The sequence below is a fragment of the Falco rusticolus genome, chromosome 5 (assembly GCF_015220075.1).
Source record: "Falco rusticolus isolate bFalRus1 chromosome 5, bFalRus1.pri, whole genome shotgun sequence".
In the NCBI taxonomy this organism is placed as follows: Eukaryota; Metazoa; Chordata; class Aves; order Falconiformes; family Falconidae; genus Falco; species Falco rusticolus.
In genome coordinates, this window is record NC_051191.1 from 14,045,625 (window position 1) to 14,063,367 (window position 17,743).

The 17,743-nt window shown below is 37.0% G+C and overlaps 1 protein-coding gene across 1 annotated transcript in view; it reads left to right on the forward strand.

Annotated features, from left to right (window-relative positions):
- Positions 1–17,743, forward strand: part of BMT2 (base methyltransferase of 25S rRNA 2 homolog) — a 36,117-nt gene that overhangs the window by 12,128 nt on the left and 6,246 nt on the right. Inside the window, exons 3-4 of the mRNA XM_037388931.1 lie at positions 8,216–8,371; positions 15,784–15,898. Of these exons, the coding sequence (XP_037244828.1) occupies positions 8,216–8,371; positions 15,784–15,898 (271 nt within the window). The remainder of the gene's footprint in view (positions 1–8,215; positions 8,372–15,783; positions 15,899–17,743) is intronic.

The following is a 17,743-nucleotide window of genomic DNA, read 5'->3' on the forward strand; positions in this document are numbered from 1 at the left end:
GGAAATAGCTTATGAAGTGTAATTTTTCAGGGCTTTGGTTTGGTTTGTGTGTCCAATAGTGTTTGATTCCTAAATGCCAATCTCTGGTGCTTAATTTTCGAGTCTCAATCTCTTGCAGCAGACTTTAACCTCTGTGAAACTCGTTTTAAGTGGATTTTAAACTTTTAAATTCCTATATGTCATAAACATCTAATTTTTGTTGGGTTTTCCTATTTGTAAAGTCATTAAGTGAGTTCAGCTAAAATATTTCAATACTTGGAAAACAAATTCCTAAAAGGAGAAATGTTGGTCACTTAGGATTCCTGCATGCAGTCAGCATCCAAGGCATACCATGGAATTTGTATGGCAGAATAAAACAAAATATTGTTGAAATCTAACTGGGAAGAGAATTTATCAATGGTTCTGTCTTTGGGAATGACTTTATACAAGTGAAAATAATCTTCTGTGCCAGTCTGTAGGTTCTGCAAGTGAGTGTTGCAAAGTGCAGAGCAAAAGGCATTAAAGAACAGCAGATATGGTATCGTTAAATTTAAATTCATTATATGGGTCCTTTGAGCCCATAAAACAAAAAAAAAAAAAGTAGGAGGAATGACTGTGAAACAATTCATCTAGAATACATCTTGGTGGCAACTCAACCTGTTCTGTGGCTTCTGGAAATGCAGCAAGTAATAACAAGCTAGTTTCCTTTTTCCCTACCATAGACTTCTAAATATTTGAAAACCATTCCTTTACATATCAATATTTTACCCTTTAACTTAAACTTAACTATGGGGTTTTTTTGCATATCTTTTTCTGGACAAGTTTTGTGTATCCTTATTCCAGTTGCAAGAGAGGTTAATCTGTTGTAAAGAACTATGCCCCGAAATGGATAGTGTTCTAATGGCCTTGTCAGGGATAAATAAATATTATTGAGGTTGTAGTAAACTCTTGTTTATGCTGTTGACCTTGTTTGGTGGGTTTTCTGTGGGTTTTTTGGCTTTTATGTTTGGTTTTGGCATTGATTATGTTCACTTGTGATCCCAACTGCCTGTTTCTTTTTTACAGGCTTGCTTAGTTGCTAGTTGTTTTCTTGTATTTGTGCTATTCATTACTTCTGTGGAAATGCTGATATTTGTATTTCTCTTCACTAAATTACACTCTCTTGAATCATACTGAATACTAATACTGTGACTTGCAGCATCTTTTCCCCCCCCTGCCTCAGCTTGGCATTGTTTGCAGATCAGTTAAGAGGAGTACTGACTGTTCCAATGTTCAGGTTATCTGTGCAAAAACTAATTATACAGGACCCAGGGCAGATTCCCATGGAATATTGCTTGATATTTTCTTACAATTTGATTGTCAACTAATATGTGAAAAGTTTTTCAATAGAGCTGTGTGCATTTACTTTAGTTTCAATTAAACAGTATCCTGAGCTTGTGGCAAGCTTGTCTGTTACCCTGTAGGGCTGGGAAACGTTCCCTGTGGACAGGGGAGGAACAGTTCATGGCCTCTGTATTGAAGGTTTTTGGCTCTGTCGCACTTGGTTTCTGTTTCTAGTTCCTACAAGATTTACAAAGTAAACACTTAAGCAAGTGTCCAGTTTGGACCTTGCAGCATGAACTCATATTAAGAAAAGAATCAGTATAAAACTTCAGTTAAAGCACACATACCTTCTCAATTTGCAAAGTCAAGGGGTCAGGAGTTTTACATTTGTAGAAAAAGAGGGGTACTCTTCACTTCTGTTTGTCTCTGATTAAACCAAAGCCTGGATGGCTAGATGCCAGAACACATCAGATTGACATTGTGTTGCACAGGGGTTTTTTTGTTCCTTCTCAAAGGGCCAAGAATTATGCCATACAGATGGCAGGTCCCACGGATTTTACTCCTCCTTGTGTTTGGGTGTGTAATTGCACGGAAGAGAACTTGCATGAGACTTCAGTGAAAGTTTTTGCTCAGTGCTGTCACCATGACAGCAGGAAGGTAGTTGATGTGTATTAGATGAAATTTAATTTGGGGGTGGAATGCTGAAAATACTTTGGAACCACTGGTGTATGCCTGCTGAAGAAAGGATAGTCTAAGCTTTTTTTGTTTTAAACTGAAGAAAGAACTTTTCAGAGGTCTGAATCTGAGAAGTGTTGTTTCCGCTAGTTAAAAAAAACACTTTTTTTTCCTTTCATTTTCTTTGTATTCTCTTACAAACCAGCACCTGATAAAGTAAATCAGAGAATACAGTAGGGTTCTCCTTTCAAAATTCAGCCTAGCTATTTAATTGAAGACACTGAAAAAATGCTTGTTCTGACATTAATTCTTAAACCAGGTGTCATAAAACTTTTTATTTTACTTTTGTTAGTTGTTGAATTAAACAAGCACATATCCAGACCTTAGAAACTCTGTAAGATGGAAGGCAGTGCATCATAGACTGTGCTGATGACCATACGCTGCACTGTATAGGGCCAGTTTTATTTGTTGTTTCAGGGTGACATTATACAACTGTTAACTGGGGAGAGGGGCAGGGGGAAGAGGGATTAAAATGTTACCCCCTTCCAGATGCAGGTCAATGATCCCCTGAGTGGTTGTGTAAAAAGCCTGGATAACACTCAACTGTCTTTACCCTTGCTTTCTTTTTATATCTTTAGAAAACTGAATACAGAGTAACAAATGGTATTTGGAAATTAATGTTTCTGGGTTTCTTTCATTCGTATTACAACACAAAACCTTGTCTTATCCTATTTTGGTTTAAAGTTGGTTTACCCTGAATAATTGTCCTAACTCTTAATTTTTGCTGGCATAGGTAGGCTGGTGAACCTTTTGTATGGACAATGAATGCCAGCCTGTTCTGGTTCTAGTTAGAACAAAATAAGCTAGACCAGCAGGTTTGCTTCTTTCTGTTGCTTTTGCAGTGTTAAGACTTGTGTTGACCTGGCTATTTTTTTTATAATAAAAAAAAAAGGTCTGTACTTCTAACTATCATGACAAAACACTATCTAGACCTGCCTTTTTTCAAAAGTTTTTTGACTGTTTCATGAGCAAACTGAAGAAATGTAGTCTTGATGAAGCTAATATCAGGTGAGTACAGAACTCTTTGGAAAAACTTGCAGAGAATAGATGTTAGAAGCTTGTCTTAAAAATGTGATTTACTGAGGACTCTGTCAGTGTTTGTCCCTGCATCCATTACTAATCAATATTTTCATTAGCAATCTGCTAGAATAATGTCTGTTTATTAAATTTGCAAATGAGACCAAACAGCAAAGAACTGTTACTCTGAGAGCAGGATTAAAATTAACAGTGTTGTCAACTATACAAATACAGACCAGGGAGTAATTGGTTGTGTCAGTCTTTTAGAAAACCATTTGGATTCTGTAGCAGGCCACAAGCTGAAAATGAAACAGTCATGGGATGCTTTTCCAATAAAGGCAAATATTATACTGGAGTGTGTTAATGAGATTGTCCACAAGATGCGCAAAGTAGTCCTCTGACTTCTAATATTGCTCTTAGCCAAAACATCACCTTGGCCACTGCATTTAAAAAATAACAAATAACAGCTCAACCCCAAGAAAGACAAAGAAATGATCAAAAATCTTTTTTTTCTGCAAAAGCCTTGGAGATTTTTTTTTTTTTTTAGAAACTGGAACTGTCTAGTTAAAAGTCGAGAAGGCTAAGTAATCTCTTCAAGGATCTTTGAGAATAAAAGGTCTCTGCTAGAACCGGAAAGTTGATCCTGTTTGGGTTTGGAAGACTGAATGGATGTTCAAAAAGGAAAATGTGTCAAAACCCTAGAACTGAGACCAAATATGAAAAATAAAATGAAAAATGTATTGTATACAAGTTTCTCAACTTGAAGTATAACAAAATGTGATGATAAAAAATTATAATGCTTTAAATTGAGAAACCTAGTGCCATCACCTATGCTGAATACAGGATTTCCATAACCCAAAGCTGGGTGCGCATGAGAATCACAAAATTTTTCCCAGTCCAGAGGAAACTTTTCTGCTCTTCTAGGTATGATTAATGTGTGTAAGGGCAATTGAGAATTCTCCCTTCTTTGATTTTTCTTTAGAGGTTAGGGGGTGGGTAGGTTAAACCTATAGAAGAGTTTACGCTCTTTTTCAGGCCAGCAGCTCTGTCAGTCAACATTAATAAACATATTCCTCAGTGTGTGGGAGAAAGGGAGAAATGTTTTGCAGACAAACCATGACAAGAAGTCCAGACTTTCAGCTCTAAAGGGAAGTATGTTATTTCTCTGTACTCTCCCAAACTTCATCTTCAATATTAGGTTTTGGTTAGTGAACATTATAAGGAACGTATGTTAAGATCACCTTTTCCTTGTTATAAAGCAGAAGGGGAAAAAAATGGTCTGTGTCAGTTCTTAGCTTGTAAAATTGGCTGCTTGAAACCCTCAAGAACTGATGACAGCCATCAGAAACTGCTTTTTGCTATGATAAAAGCTGACCATGCCAGCTTTCACGTAGTTGTTCGTTATTACTCAACAAGAACAAACTACTGATTCTTTCATGGGTTTTACATTTCATATTGTGTTTCTTTGGCAATGCTCCCCTCAATAGTTTTTTCTTTTTATTATTATATAACCTATTGAATCCCTTGGTTTTGGTCACTGTATTTGAAAACAAAGCTTCTCTTTAATTTCTGGAGAGTATTAATAAATTAATATGTATTCATATTGGCTTTTACTGAAACTCCCTATATGTGTCCAGCCCAAATGGTGGAGAATGGGGTCAACTTGAACTTAAAAAGGTTGTTTAACATTTAAGGAAGAATAGGAAATAAGTTGCACTGAGGAAATACCTCAATGATTTTGTTACTATTTATTCTATTTTTAAAGCGAAGACATGAACTTATACTTCACCCATTCCTCTGCCAGCAAACTTGAACAATTTAGACCTGAAGTGTTTATTTTGCAGTTTGAGTAAACTGTAGTAAGTGTTAGTTCAGTTAGCATTTACATTGCGTAATTCTTCACAAACAAGTATATTAATTGTAGAGCTAATATTGTATCATCAAAGACTGAACGCTTGAATGTCAGTTAAAAATGGAGCCATGTCAGCTCTCGAAATTATAAAACAGATCCCTTAATTTTTTTTCTTTGTAGGTAATTGAGATGCTCTGTTCATTAATTTGGACAGTTGTTAAATGTAGAGTCTTACATAACAGCATACTCAAAACCACAGTGTGATCAATGAGAGCTTGTAATGGCCGTGAAGTTAAACATATGGCTACATCAACAAGTTACCATGAAGTAAGCTACAGAGTGCATTACCTCTGGTTACCTGTTGTGCAGTGACTGCTCACATGCTCCCTGTTACTCCACAGTAGGTGTGAGGTCTGCTTCAATGAGCGGAGTACGTGCACAGCTCCTCTGAGGCCTCAGGAGCCAAAAGGGCAACATGCAGTAGTCCTGCCAGAATCACTGTGATTTCAGAAAGGTGTAAAATGGCGATAACCCTCAGTGGTTATGAAGTGTAGTGTTGCCTGGGGTTTTTTGATTGGTGGTTTTTTGTTTGGATGGGTGGATTTGGTTGGGGGCTTTTTTGTTTTTGTTTTTTTTTTTCTTTTTATTCCTTGTGGTACTGCATGGGTATACAGACTGGGATCTGAATGTGAAGAATTTCACCCAGCTTGCAGTCTGTGTGGCTCTGGCCCCTCTTGTCTACCCAGGAGTAGAAAAGAAGATGCTTCCTCTCATGGCTGACTGATAAAGTCTTATGTGCTGACAAGGAAGATCAGTTAAGAATATAGAATTATGAGAGCTCAGATGACATGATAGAAAGGGGTAGAAGGATGGAAAAAACACTTATTTGCACCAGTACCAGTGAGGAAGAAATGGCTTCTCCGTGATGAGAGGAGCTTACACTACACTCGGAGTAGGTAGTTCTCCAGTGCAACAGCTCATCAAGTGTCAAGCGGGGCAACACTCGCTTCTAGGGAGTTAAAAGGTTGGTAACATTTGTAGTCAAGGGGAAAAAGCAATACATTCTCCTGAGGTTGTGAACTTTTTAATATGTTGCAACTTAAATGTCAGCATCTGATTCTGGATTTTTTTAAGACATGTAATGAGGAAAAAAAGACTTAAAATAAAAATGTAAAGACTGCAAGATGCTAACAAAGTAGCAAGGTGACTGATAAATTGTGAGGAAAAAGGGGTTTGTTTTGTTTCATTTCTTTGACTAAATGACACAGAACTAAATAGTTTTACATTGGTCATATGCTTATGAACAAATAACACAATACAGTGAAAATAGACTTCTATTAGCATACCAGCAATAATTCAAGTGTGTTTTCTAGGTTTTTCTTTGGCTTCCTGATGTGTTAAATCTCGTCCCTGCTAAGCTAAATGACTAGCTACTTCTGCTTTAACTTTCTTAATTTTAGAATTGTTGGTTTTCCATACATACAGTCTCTAATGAATGGAGTTGGTATGGTTTCACAGTCTATATATCTGAGAGTATTGCAGCCTCGACTGCTGTTCATGCTTCTACATGCGATGTTGCCCCATACTGTTAAGATGTGGATTTTATTTCTTTATTACACCTCACTTCTCTTTGGTCTGAAAATAGCTTTGGTTGCTGATGAATTGCAACAATAAACTTGTTGATTGTAAATACAATGTTTACTGAGTTTATTTCTTACATAGCTGTGTTTTCTGCTCTAAGGTTACTGTCAGCGTTTTAGACTTTTTATATTTAGTGCAATAATGCCTAGGGCCTACTTAAGCAAGTAAAACTTGCTTGTGCTTTGAGTTTTAGACAGGTCAGTTTTGATCTTGAGGTCCTATAAGCATGTCAGCACAGGAATGTGTCCAGGCTAACTTTTTTTTTTTACCCCCCTTATGGCAAGAATTAGAAACCTGGACATAATGTGCTACTGTAATTATATGTTTACTGATTCAAGGTGATCATTTTCTACCATCTTGGAGTAAAGCAATTTCTGTTTGATTGTGTATGTTTCCCTTTACATACTCAAGAAACTCAAATGTAACGACTCTTTTCCTTCACATCTTATATGGTGGAGTGGCTGGATATATTTGGTGCATATAATAGCACCAACACTTAGGTAAGGCCTGTGTATTCCAAATCCTTGTCTCTATTTGTGATTTAAATGCAGTGTTATACCAACATGTCCTTTCCTGAATATGTAATGTGAAATACTATGTTATCTTGACCCTGCTTTGTATAAGGTGTTATTAAACTACGCTTGAATTTATGTTTTCTGGAATGTTTCCTTCAAACCTCTGCAGCTTTGGTAGAGGAAAATTGAGTGAATTTCAAGAAAACATCATAAAAATGGGTTGTTACGAAAACATTCAAACAAGTACTATTTCTGTGAAACGTTCCATGCAAATACTTGGCTGGCACATCTAATTAAAAATACTGTTTTGTACAGGGTGAGTCAGGCTTTTTAATTTGAGCAATGAATTGTTTCCAATTCTAGTTCTATTTTGTAGACAGAATTCAGTTATTTTCTAACATAATGTTTGCTTCTCATACCCTAGTGCTGAACTACTGGTTGAAGTATGCAGGTGCAATTAAACTTTTTTTATAACATTCATTGCTTTAAACTAGTTAACGTTTCTGTTGAAGTATGATCAGATTGTTTTGTTCTGGTTCCTATTAGCGAAATAATTACGTATGGGGGAAAAAATGGGAAGCTAAAGTACGTCTTCCACAATAATACAGCTACTGCAGATATCAGTTACTTAAAAACACCCCAGGCAGAGTCAATTAAAATTAAAAACTGGTATATGTAACTTAGCCCATAGGCCTAGATTATGTTCCTTTTCCCCCACATTATGTGCCTTTTAAGACACGAGCGTTTCAAAAGCCCTTGCATTTATGGGGAGCTAGTTAATAATTCTTTTCACCTTGGTGAAGAACAGTGGTGCTCAGGTGACAGCTGAAGTGTACCCTCTGGTGATGTTCTGACAAGACTTCGGCAGCTTTGCTTTAAAGATCTGTCCAGATAAAACTATTTTTAATCTGTTTACTCAACTGTGACTTACAGCCTAATTTTTGGGAATAAAACACCATGTGACTTCCCATGTCTCTTTGGGTGTATTGCATCTTTCCTAAAGCTGATCTACCAAAGTTGCAGTAAAACCCGGACATGTCTAAAAGCTGACAGCACTTCTATCTCTTAAACCTCTGTCTTGTGTCTTATCTATAGTAATGACCACAAATAGCATTCTGTTTTTCTGGGGAATTTTTCTTTTTGTCTTTTTCAGTGTATGCCGAGAATATTTTCAGAACGGTGGGAAAAGAAAAGCACTTGAAAAAGATGAAAAAAGAGCACTTCTTGCTTCGAACACCACTCCAGCTCCCAAGATTGAAGATCCTTTGCCAAACTTTGGCTTGACAAATCATGAAGCTATAACAGAAGAGTAAGTCTTACTTGTTTTCCAAGCTCCCCCCCCCCTCCCGGCTTTGGTAAGACTCTACCTGGACGTTTTTTCCCCCATATTAGATCAATCTGATGTATTTTTAATAGTTAAGAAAGGGTATTTTCATGTGAATACGTACATGTTTTGAGAAATACTTACGTTGTAGTATATTTTGATGGATGCCATAAAAAAAACTGGTTGAGAATGACAACTGAGTCATCTTCATTTAAGTGTTAGAGCAATTTCACTTTCGTATGTCATTGGTGTGCAATGCAATTTATATTAAACCTTGAGGTGAAATAAGGGAGATGTTAATTAAGTTAGAATCTAATGGCTGTTCAGCACTGTTGAAAAGTCAATTGCTTATGTAAGTACTAAGTGCGAAATGTAAATATCGGAGTACTTAAAACTTTCTCTTCATAAATAATTGCAGAGAAACTCTTGATTCCAATTATACACTTCAAAAGCAATTTTGAATTATAACCCTTAATTTTAAATGTGCTAGCTTTCTGATGACTGGCTCTGCAGAAGTTGTAGTATCCTTGAGGTATTTTCCTAACAACAGTTTTAATTTTGTTTTTGACCTTCACTCAAGTAAGAATTTTATTTTTGGCATTCAAGAGTAACTTTATTTCAGTTACAGTCCCACCCTCCTATTTTTCCTAAATAACATGGGTCATGTTTGTGGCTATTCCATACACGATGGAAAGAATTCAATATTTTGCAAGTATAATGGAATAATGAATGTCTAAGCATATTATCATCGAATGTTACGCTTATGACTTGTGTCGTATACTTTATAGACCAATTATTACAACTGTCTGCAATATTTTTTCCATTCTGTGAAGAGATTTTTCTCATTATTGTAGCATGTCTTCTATGATCAGTGCTTAAGTTGGATATGGTTTTAGTTAGGAAAGGAACGAGCATGTTAATAATATTATTAGCAGATGTCTATCCGTATGAGCTGGTATCTTTGTGGTTTCTCATGTTTGTAAACTTGTAAAAGGCATAAAGATCCCAAATGCCAATGTAGGTGAATAGTTACATGCAAAATGAAAACATTTTGTCCCTTGTTGTCCTCTTATGACAAAACAAACCAGATGTTTCCAAAATGAAGGCAGGGGCTTCTCATAAGCTGACTTCCCCCAGGCTCCTCTTTTTAGTGCTCATTTTGCTAAGTCAGCCTCAAACAAACACCTGTTTTTAATAAAAACTGCCAGGCACTTTTGCACAAAGGGCTGATGAGATACTAATACCTTATAACATCCCAATAATGCTGGCAATTGTTAACACATAATTTTAACATTACTATAAATAGCAGTTTATTGGTGGTACTTTGTTTAAATCAATAGGTTTGATGATCGTACACTACTTGTCTTTGTCTTCCAGTGGGAGCCTTGTTATGATAAAGCATTAGTTATCTCTTTGTATGTGCTCTGTCTTCATACTTTATAATAATGGCCATTGTGGAGCTAATTTCACACGAGTTTCTTCTTGTTACCAGTAGTCTGTAGCCTTACCTTTTGTTCTGACTAGTGTGTATACAAAGTAGTTAGTAGAGAAGGTTTTATTATTTTAAAATAATTTTAAAAGTATTTTTTAATATAGTTAATGATGATTTTTTCTCTTCATCCCTAAGACTTAAAAAAAAAATCAGTAAAGACGCACATGGCAAAGGCAAGATTCATAATATTTACCTGAGTAAGCAACAACTGATAGTAAGGGTTTTAGTAGCTGTACAGACCTTAAAGCTACAAGGGACAGCTGTTCTAAGTTACTGCCCAGAGAAATCAAAATTCAGTTTCTTCCTATGTGCTTTATAGAAGAAACTACAGAGTTAATCAGATGAAAATGAATTGTGTATTACACAATGCATACTTTGCTCCTGAAATGCTTTTCCACCATGTCTACATTGGTCAGTTAGTGAAGTCTGAATCTTGGTGAAGTCTTGGTACAAGGGATATGGGGGAACCTATGCGCACACACTTGTTGCAAGCACTGTTGCTCCGTTCTGGTCATGTAACACTACAAGTAAGAGTTGTGAGGTTGTCTATAGGTATGGCTAAGCCTGTGACATTTTGTTGTACTCTGGGAAGTGTAAACACAATAATTTTGTTCTTCCCATAAATAATCCTCTCCCGTAGTATTAAAAACAGGTTGCTCATGTGAGAGCTCTTTCTGAGTTTACTTTTACTGGCAAGCCATAGTAGACTGTACCTTGCCTGGTAAGGAGCAAAGCTAGCTCAGGAATAAAAAGTTCCACAGGTAGTAAAAAGGACTCTGGGAGATGTAGAGAGAAGTAAGAAGCACTCAGCCAGCTCTTACAGGCGATGGCAGGCAATATCATAAGAACCAGAAGTGCAAAGTTTACTGCATCTCAAGGTAGTCACTCAACTACTTTGAACTCATTTCCAGCTGCTCGTGTTGCTCACCTCTTTGCCAGATTAAAATTGGGGAGTTTCACAGAAATAACTAATATGAACAGTCTTGCTTTTTTTTACTTTCATCTATATGAAAAGTAATGTACTGTCCACAGTACTTCCATCCCAGAATGAGTTCTAGCATTACAACTGCACCTGTTGTGAAGCTGGACATCAAAGTGTCTCAGTCTTGCAAGATAAGTGGCTGTTATCTGCTGTTTAACAGCTCCTCCCTTCAATAAATCAGTCCCCTCTTTGTTCTCTTTTTCAGTATTGTTTTCTTTTTTTTTTCCCATCAAATTAAGCAGTCTTCCTTTTTATCCTTAATGGCAAAAATCACAACTTTTTGGTATGGATTCTTCTCAGCTGCTGGTTTGACTGTCTCTTAAGGTACAACCTATCATTCCTTCTTTCATATGTATCTCAGCAAGCTAGACCTTCCCATTAGATATCTTTACGCATGGATGTTACAAAAGATTTGAGGCATACCAATATTGCCACTCAGAACCAGATATCTAGCTTTGTTCTGCTCTTCTGACAGCAGCATAAGGCTTCTGAATTTTTTTCCCCTCTCATTCTTGATAAATACTAGAGTAACTAAAAACTGTAAACTAGGAGATCAGCGCTTGAAGTGATGAATTTCAGAGATAAAGTGACTTTCCTTATGGTTGTGTAACTGCTCTATTTCTATCTACTTTGAAGAAAAAATGTCACTTACCTGTACAGCACCTAGTTGAATAATAGGTGCGTTTTTAAGGGGGCTGATAAATGAAGCACTGCAGTCCATTTAGTAACGTTCTTGAAAAACAAATGTGGGATATACTTAAAATGCACTCATTTCCCAGGTTATGGTACTCTTCTTTACCAGTTCCTGCTCTCTTAACTATTCACATTTTGGTTTTCTGCCTATACACTAATGCATTAAAGAATGGGATTCCAGGTGTGCTTGCAAGTTACCTACAGTGGCAAAGTACATCTCTTGCATTTAATGCTGCCTTTAACTGAAAATCATTATGAAACATGGTTGAAAGGTGGTTATCAATTAATTCAGAAAGACTAAATTTCTAACAAAGTCACTGGATTGCTGATCGTCATCTAGATTACAGTTATATTCTCACTGAGGAATCTGACTTCAGATTTACAGTGCTGAAAAAGTAAGTATCTGAACTAGTGGTGTTGAGGCTATCCGAATCTGTGATCTGTGTTCCCTGTAAATGTTCAAGTGACCAAATCTAAGTGCTTCTGAAGAGCTTCAAAATGATTTCAAGCATGTAACTAGGATCCTGTTCCTACTGATAACTGGCAGCCTGAGAATTGCTACTAAGTGATTCATTGCACCTGTGTTCTAAAAGGCAGCAAAACCTGACCAACAGCAGGAAGTCAAGGCATAAATGAGCATCTGAATCTCTGCTACTTTTAAGACTTCGAAGTATATTTACATGAACATAGACTACAAGGTTTCTTGGATGTGGCACACCTATCGGAGTGAGTTTGCTCTGTATCAGATGTCTTGGATCTGTTGTCCATTAGTGTAGAAAAGAGTTTCTGTCTTCTGCTCAGCTTGGAATCCAGAGTTACAGCTTTCCAGAAGTGTGCCCCAATGCTGTAGTAGTCTGAAGCGGTATCCCCTTTCACCCAGTCAAACAATGCTGCAGTCAAGAATGCAGGTTTTGTAAGAGAGGAAGTCAGAATAGATCAGTGATTCCCCCCACACCCCTCCAGTCTACTGTAGGTGAAGCGGGTTCTCCTGGAGGTTAGAGGGCTCTGGGTTCTGTTGCTTAATTGTCATCTGTACAAGTATTTCATCAAACACTTTAAATGGAAAGTGTTAAGATCTCTAGAGGCTGTCACTCTTCTACATGGGAAGTTTTCTCTGCACTATAGAGTCGCATTCCCTCTTGTCTTTCCTGTGGTCCCATGTGTCTTCTATTTATTTGCTATTACGATTTAAGTAGAACACAGGCGTACAGAGGCACATACGTTTTTGTGTTTGAATGAGAAATCTGCTATTGGTGTCTCCATTTGCTAGGCAAGGAGACATGCTGGTCTGAAGGAGACATGCTGGCCTTATGTGGAAAAAGATGATACTTTAGCCTATGTCTGTGATTTATGGCCGCTAGGATCCCTCTGTAGTATTCGGATCCCTGTTGTACAGATTACATTGTGATTGGCATCCAAGCTGGAAAAAAACTGTTGCTATCATCTTCATTCTGAAACCTCACTTGGTACTGACTGACTTACAGGGTAGCCTGGTAATGCGTGTGGTTTTAACTTAAAGGTAATTGTTGCACCATTTGCCTTGGTGATGCTGGTGTTTTGACAGAAGTATCCCCTGGGTATCTTCTATTCTGTGTAGAAGCAAAATCCTTAAACTTAGCGTGATTATTCTGCCAAACGCAACAAGAAATACTGTCTTGCTTCTCCAGTATCCTCTCTGTGGTAGATCACTAAGAGTTTAGGAGGAACACATTATTGCTGCTTAAAGATGGGGGTTTTTTTTCCATGGTATTCCTTCCTGCTTTGTTGTTGCTATGAATAGAACCATGGTTTTGTTGGACTCCAGTGATCCTGCAGATCTGTTTCTGAAAGTGTTTGCAGTTATCTGCATCTCTAGGGCTGAATCATTCCCAGAAACATGACAAGTGATATTTTGGAGATGCCAATTGGAATTGGCTGCAGAACTTGAAACAAGAAGCAACATTTGCTTGATGGAAAGTTATTATTCACCTTCCTGTGAAAGCTGCGAGTTTGTGTTTGTCTCTATTAATGGATTTTGGGAATTCTAAGATCTTACAAATCATGATGGAAATTTTTAGATGCGGCCCTAAAAATGATCCAATAGAAGGAGCTCAAACTGTTGCCTAGATTTTCTTTTTTTTTCTACGTGGATATACTCATCAAGTTGTGTTTTAAAGAAGAGGCAGATGTAAAATCTATACTAGTGGACTTAAACAACTGTGTTTAACTCAGATTTACTGGTTTGTTGGAATTGCAAAGAAAGAATAAACAGCAGGGGTTTCCAAATTCAGATTGCAAGGAAAATAAAAAAAAATAGACAATGTCTCTGATTGTAGAATGTATTCAGCAGCTGAGTCCTTGATATTAGTGATAAGAGTGCAACATTCAAATTTAATTATTATGAGAGACAACATTTCAAGTTAGACAAACTAAATGCCAAGACAAGGCAAAACCTTTAAATGCTGACAAGATAGCTGACTGCCAGTACTTCTGTACAGGTACGTTGATCTTATCTGATGCTACGTTATCTATACTGGTAACTGCCTCTTGTCATTAAAAAAATGCTTATGGCCACAAACTTTAAGACTGCAAATGCTCCTTTAGGCACCGGTCAAGGACACTATTCTTTAGAAAATAAGAATGCTTTCAGAGGCAAGACTGCAGTTGCTATTCTTAAAAGTTGCAAGGCATCTTTTTTCTTATAATAGAGAAAACATTATCTTTATAAAGGCATTTCAGGGGCTTTTTTTTTTTTGCAGTTGGTCACAGATGATGTCAGAGCTTCCCAAGAAAAAAGGCAAATCTCATCTGCCAGCCTCTAACATCTTTTTTGCTATATTACAATGGCAGCTTCAACCAGACAGTACAAGAATGTCCTCTCTTTGTTTCTTCAGTCTGCTGTTTCCTTTCTGATCTCCCACTCCTCGTTTTGTTTTGTTTTTTACCTCAGGAAGTTTTGGAATCTAGTTGAGAAGATGATGGGCCAGTTATTCAGTGCAGGGTTAATTTATTTATTGATTCCTTTTCCATGATGTTTTGGAAGGGTATATGTGAATTTCTGCAGCATTCTGGATCTAAATCATTGAAGTGTCCTCAGCAGTCTGTCAATATCTATCAGTCCAAGCCGTAAGTCATGATTTCTCAAGTTAATTCTGCTACACACACACCCCCACCCTTTTTTTTTTTTTAATCATTCACTTTTTGTTGTTTGGTTGCATAGGGAAGTATTTAGCATTAAGGCCACTGTCCTTCTTATCTGTAACTTCACCTTGAATAGTAGGGTCATCACACAGTAACAGATAAGGAGATAGATTTTTGGCTTGCTAAAATGTTCTCCAGAATTCTTATGGGATAAATCTTCATTTTTCAGTACTTCAGAAGTACTCTGATAAGGACTCTTTCCTAAACCAGATGGCTACCTTTGACTATCTCTCATTAAAAAGCTTTTGGATACTCCAAAAGAAAACTGACTGCATGGCATACAATAGACTCCCCCCCCCAAGTAGTTTTGAGGGAATACTTTGTTCATTTAGATGTTTAGAATAATTCCCTACAACTTGAGTGGCCAATTTTATTTAAGTTTGTAGCTGTGTGTGGACTGATCTCTTTCACAGCATCTGTTGAAAACAGAATTGGAGTGAGCTTCCAGCAGTCATCCATTTTTAAAAAAATTAGCTAACATAAAGCAAATAAAATATTTTACATTTTTTTTGCAGGGAATAACTAAATGCTTTCATTTTTATATTATTTTTTGTGGTTTACCTTGGAATGCCATTATATGTGTTCTTGTCTTTATTAACCAATTATGGCAGTTGATTTCAGATGCCCATTTAAATGGGACTGACAAGAAGGTAGGTCACAGAGTGTTGCCAGTTTCTCTTTTTAAACTTATGAAATTTTAACTCGGACTTGTGTGTCTTCACCATCGATAAATACCACAAATAGGTAAGTGGGAAACATAAAGCAACAGAGAAAGCCTGTCTAGTGGACACCCAAGTTGCCATTCTTACTACAAGTACAAGTTAATAGAATTACAGCTGCTCTGAACGTAACTCTTCTATTTGAGGGTCATCTGCTTTACTGATGAAGCTTGGTTCTTTAGGTATCTCAGCAATTCAAGTAAGGCCTTCACTTTTGTTAGTCACTACTGTGGTGTTCTATCAGAATTCTTTTGCATTCATTATCTGAAATTGTAATTCAGAATATACCTTCAAAAACATTTGATAAAGCTGAATTCTTGCTTCTTCTTAGGTTGCTCCACTCATTGGGGAAGATCAGATTACTTGATGTTGGTAGCTGCTTTAATCCATTTCTGAAATTTGAAGAATTTCTGACAGTTGGCATAGATATTGTTCCAGCTGTTGAGGTATGTAATTTTGCTGAATTTAATATAAACTTGATTCTCTAATATTTTTGAATGCTTCAAAATGACTGTAAAAAAGAAAGTATGTTAAATACTTAAGTGTGTATTGTAAATATCTGTGCTTTAATAGGAACTGTGATCCTCCTACTATATCCTTTCCCATCAACAGGCTCTAAACTGCAATTGTTCTGTTTTAAAAAAACTGATTTTTTAAAATTAATGCCTTTTATGTTGTTGTGAATCTTAAAATTTGAAAATTTTAGTAGCCATCTTTTCAGATGAGTCCTTGCATCTTAAAGGCATAAGTACAGATTACATAGGGTTATGCTTAGGCATAAACCTCTCAGAAGCTGCGTTTGCTGACAGAAAGAAATGATCAGTGACTGTACTTGGTGAGTTTTTCTGGGGAGTTTTAGTAACCAGAGTTCACTGTAAGGGGGCTTTTCGTTAATTGCTAGAATTATTACTGAACTTCCACAATACTTAAGACAAATTTATAAGCATTTTTGGGGTAAACTGCTTTACTTTCTCGAGTTAGTAAGGGTCTCAAATGTTTTAATTCTGCTGTAATCATATATTCTTTGTCTTCTGCTCTTGACCCAACTTTTGTCAGTCCAGATAGCATTTATCAACCAAGCAAAATGACAAAGTGGCATAAAAATGAAAAGAAACAAAAAGGAATGCATTTCTGACAGAAAAACTTTTGACTGTACGCATCTTGACCACTTCCAGTTTAAAATCAGGCTCTGATTTTAAAGCTTTAAAAATTAAAGATTTAAGGCTCTTAAAATCAGTGGGCTAAGGTTACCCTCTTTAGAACTGGAAAAGTGTATGAGTACAATACAGTTAACTTGAAAGTAATGTCCTCTTACTTGCTGCAGTGTCGTTTACATGCTAAATGTGTGATATTTTGTTGTGGTTACCAGGTTTAGTCCACTAACATCTGATTTATATTTTTGCATATACGCTTAGAGATAATGAAAGAGATTCTTGGAAAAAAGGTCTGAGTCTGATAAATTGCTTTTTAAGGCAATTCAATGTTAGCTTCATCTAAAACATAAAGAAACTTTGAGTGGACTCAGTCTTGCCTAATTTGAAGAATAGGCACCAGTTGCCCAAACATGATTGCCCTCCAGTACTTTTCCACTGATGAGGCTGTAGGACATCTGCATAGGGCTGTTGGCATGATACAGGATGTCAGAGCCACATGCCACTGAAGTGGCAGCCTATGGCACTTAAACAGTAATACATGGCAAGTAAATTTTGAGGTAAGATACACAGATCTCCCACTACAGTCAGTGGAGATCTATTAAAAATAGTCAGTGAAGCCTCAGTGTCTGCTCTTTCATGCTGAGGTGAATTGTGTGCTGACCCCATGGGCTGTATTGATTAGCTCTCCAGTGGCTATAAAGGGAGCCTAGGCACCTGAAGGTGCATGAGCTGAACCCAACCATTAATTTGTGGGTATGCATAGTTAATATTTTGGTATCTAGTCGGTTGTGCTGTTTTCGTATTACTATTATTCTCGTGAAAATCAGTGTAGATGTACAGTGACCAAAACCATTCTTGGAAGAGTCCCAGAAAGGTTACTCCTGTGGATGTAATGGAGGAATGCATGTGAGTAATCCAGGCCAGACAACAGTAATCAGGTAGTCGCAGTTTCTGTGTGTTAACCAGTTCTTCAGGCTCTCTCCCAGAACAAGAGAATGATAAACTAATTGATTTCTTGTCATCGGACATAATTAGTACTGTAGCCTGATGATAGGAAATGGTAGGAACTCCCCAGAATGCTACTGTACAGACCAACACAGTTACTGTGAAGCCTGTCCCCAGGCTCACCAGCTTCTC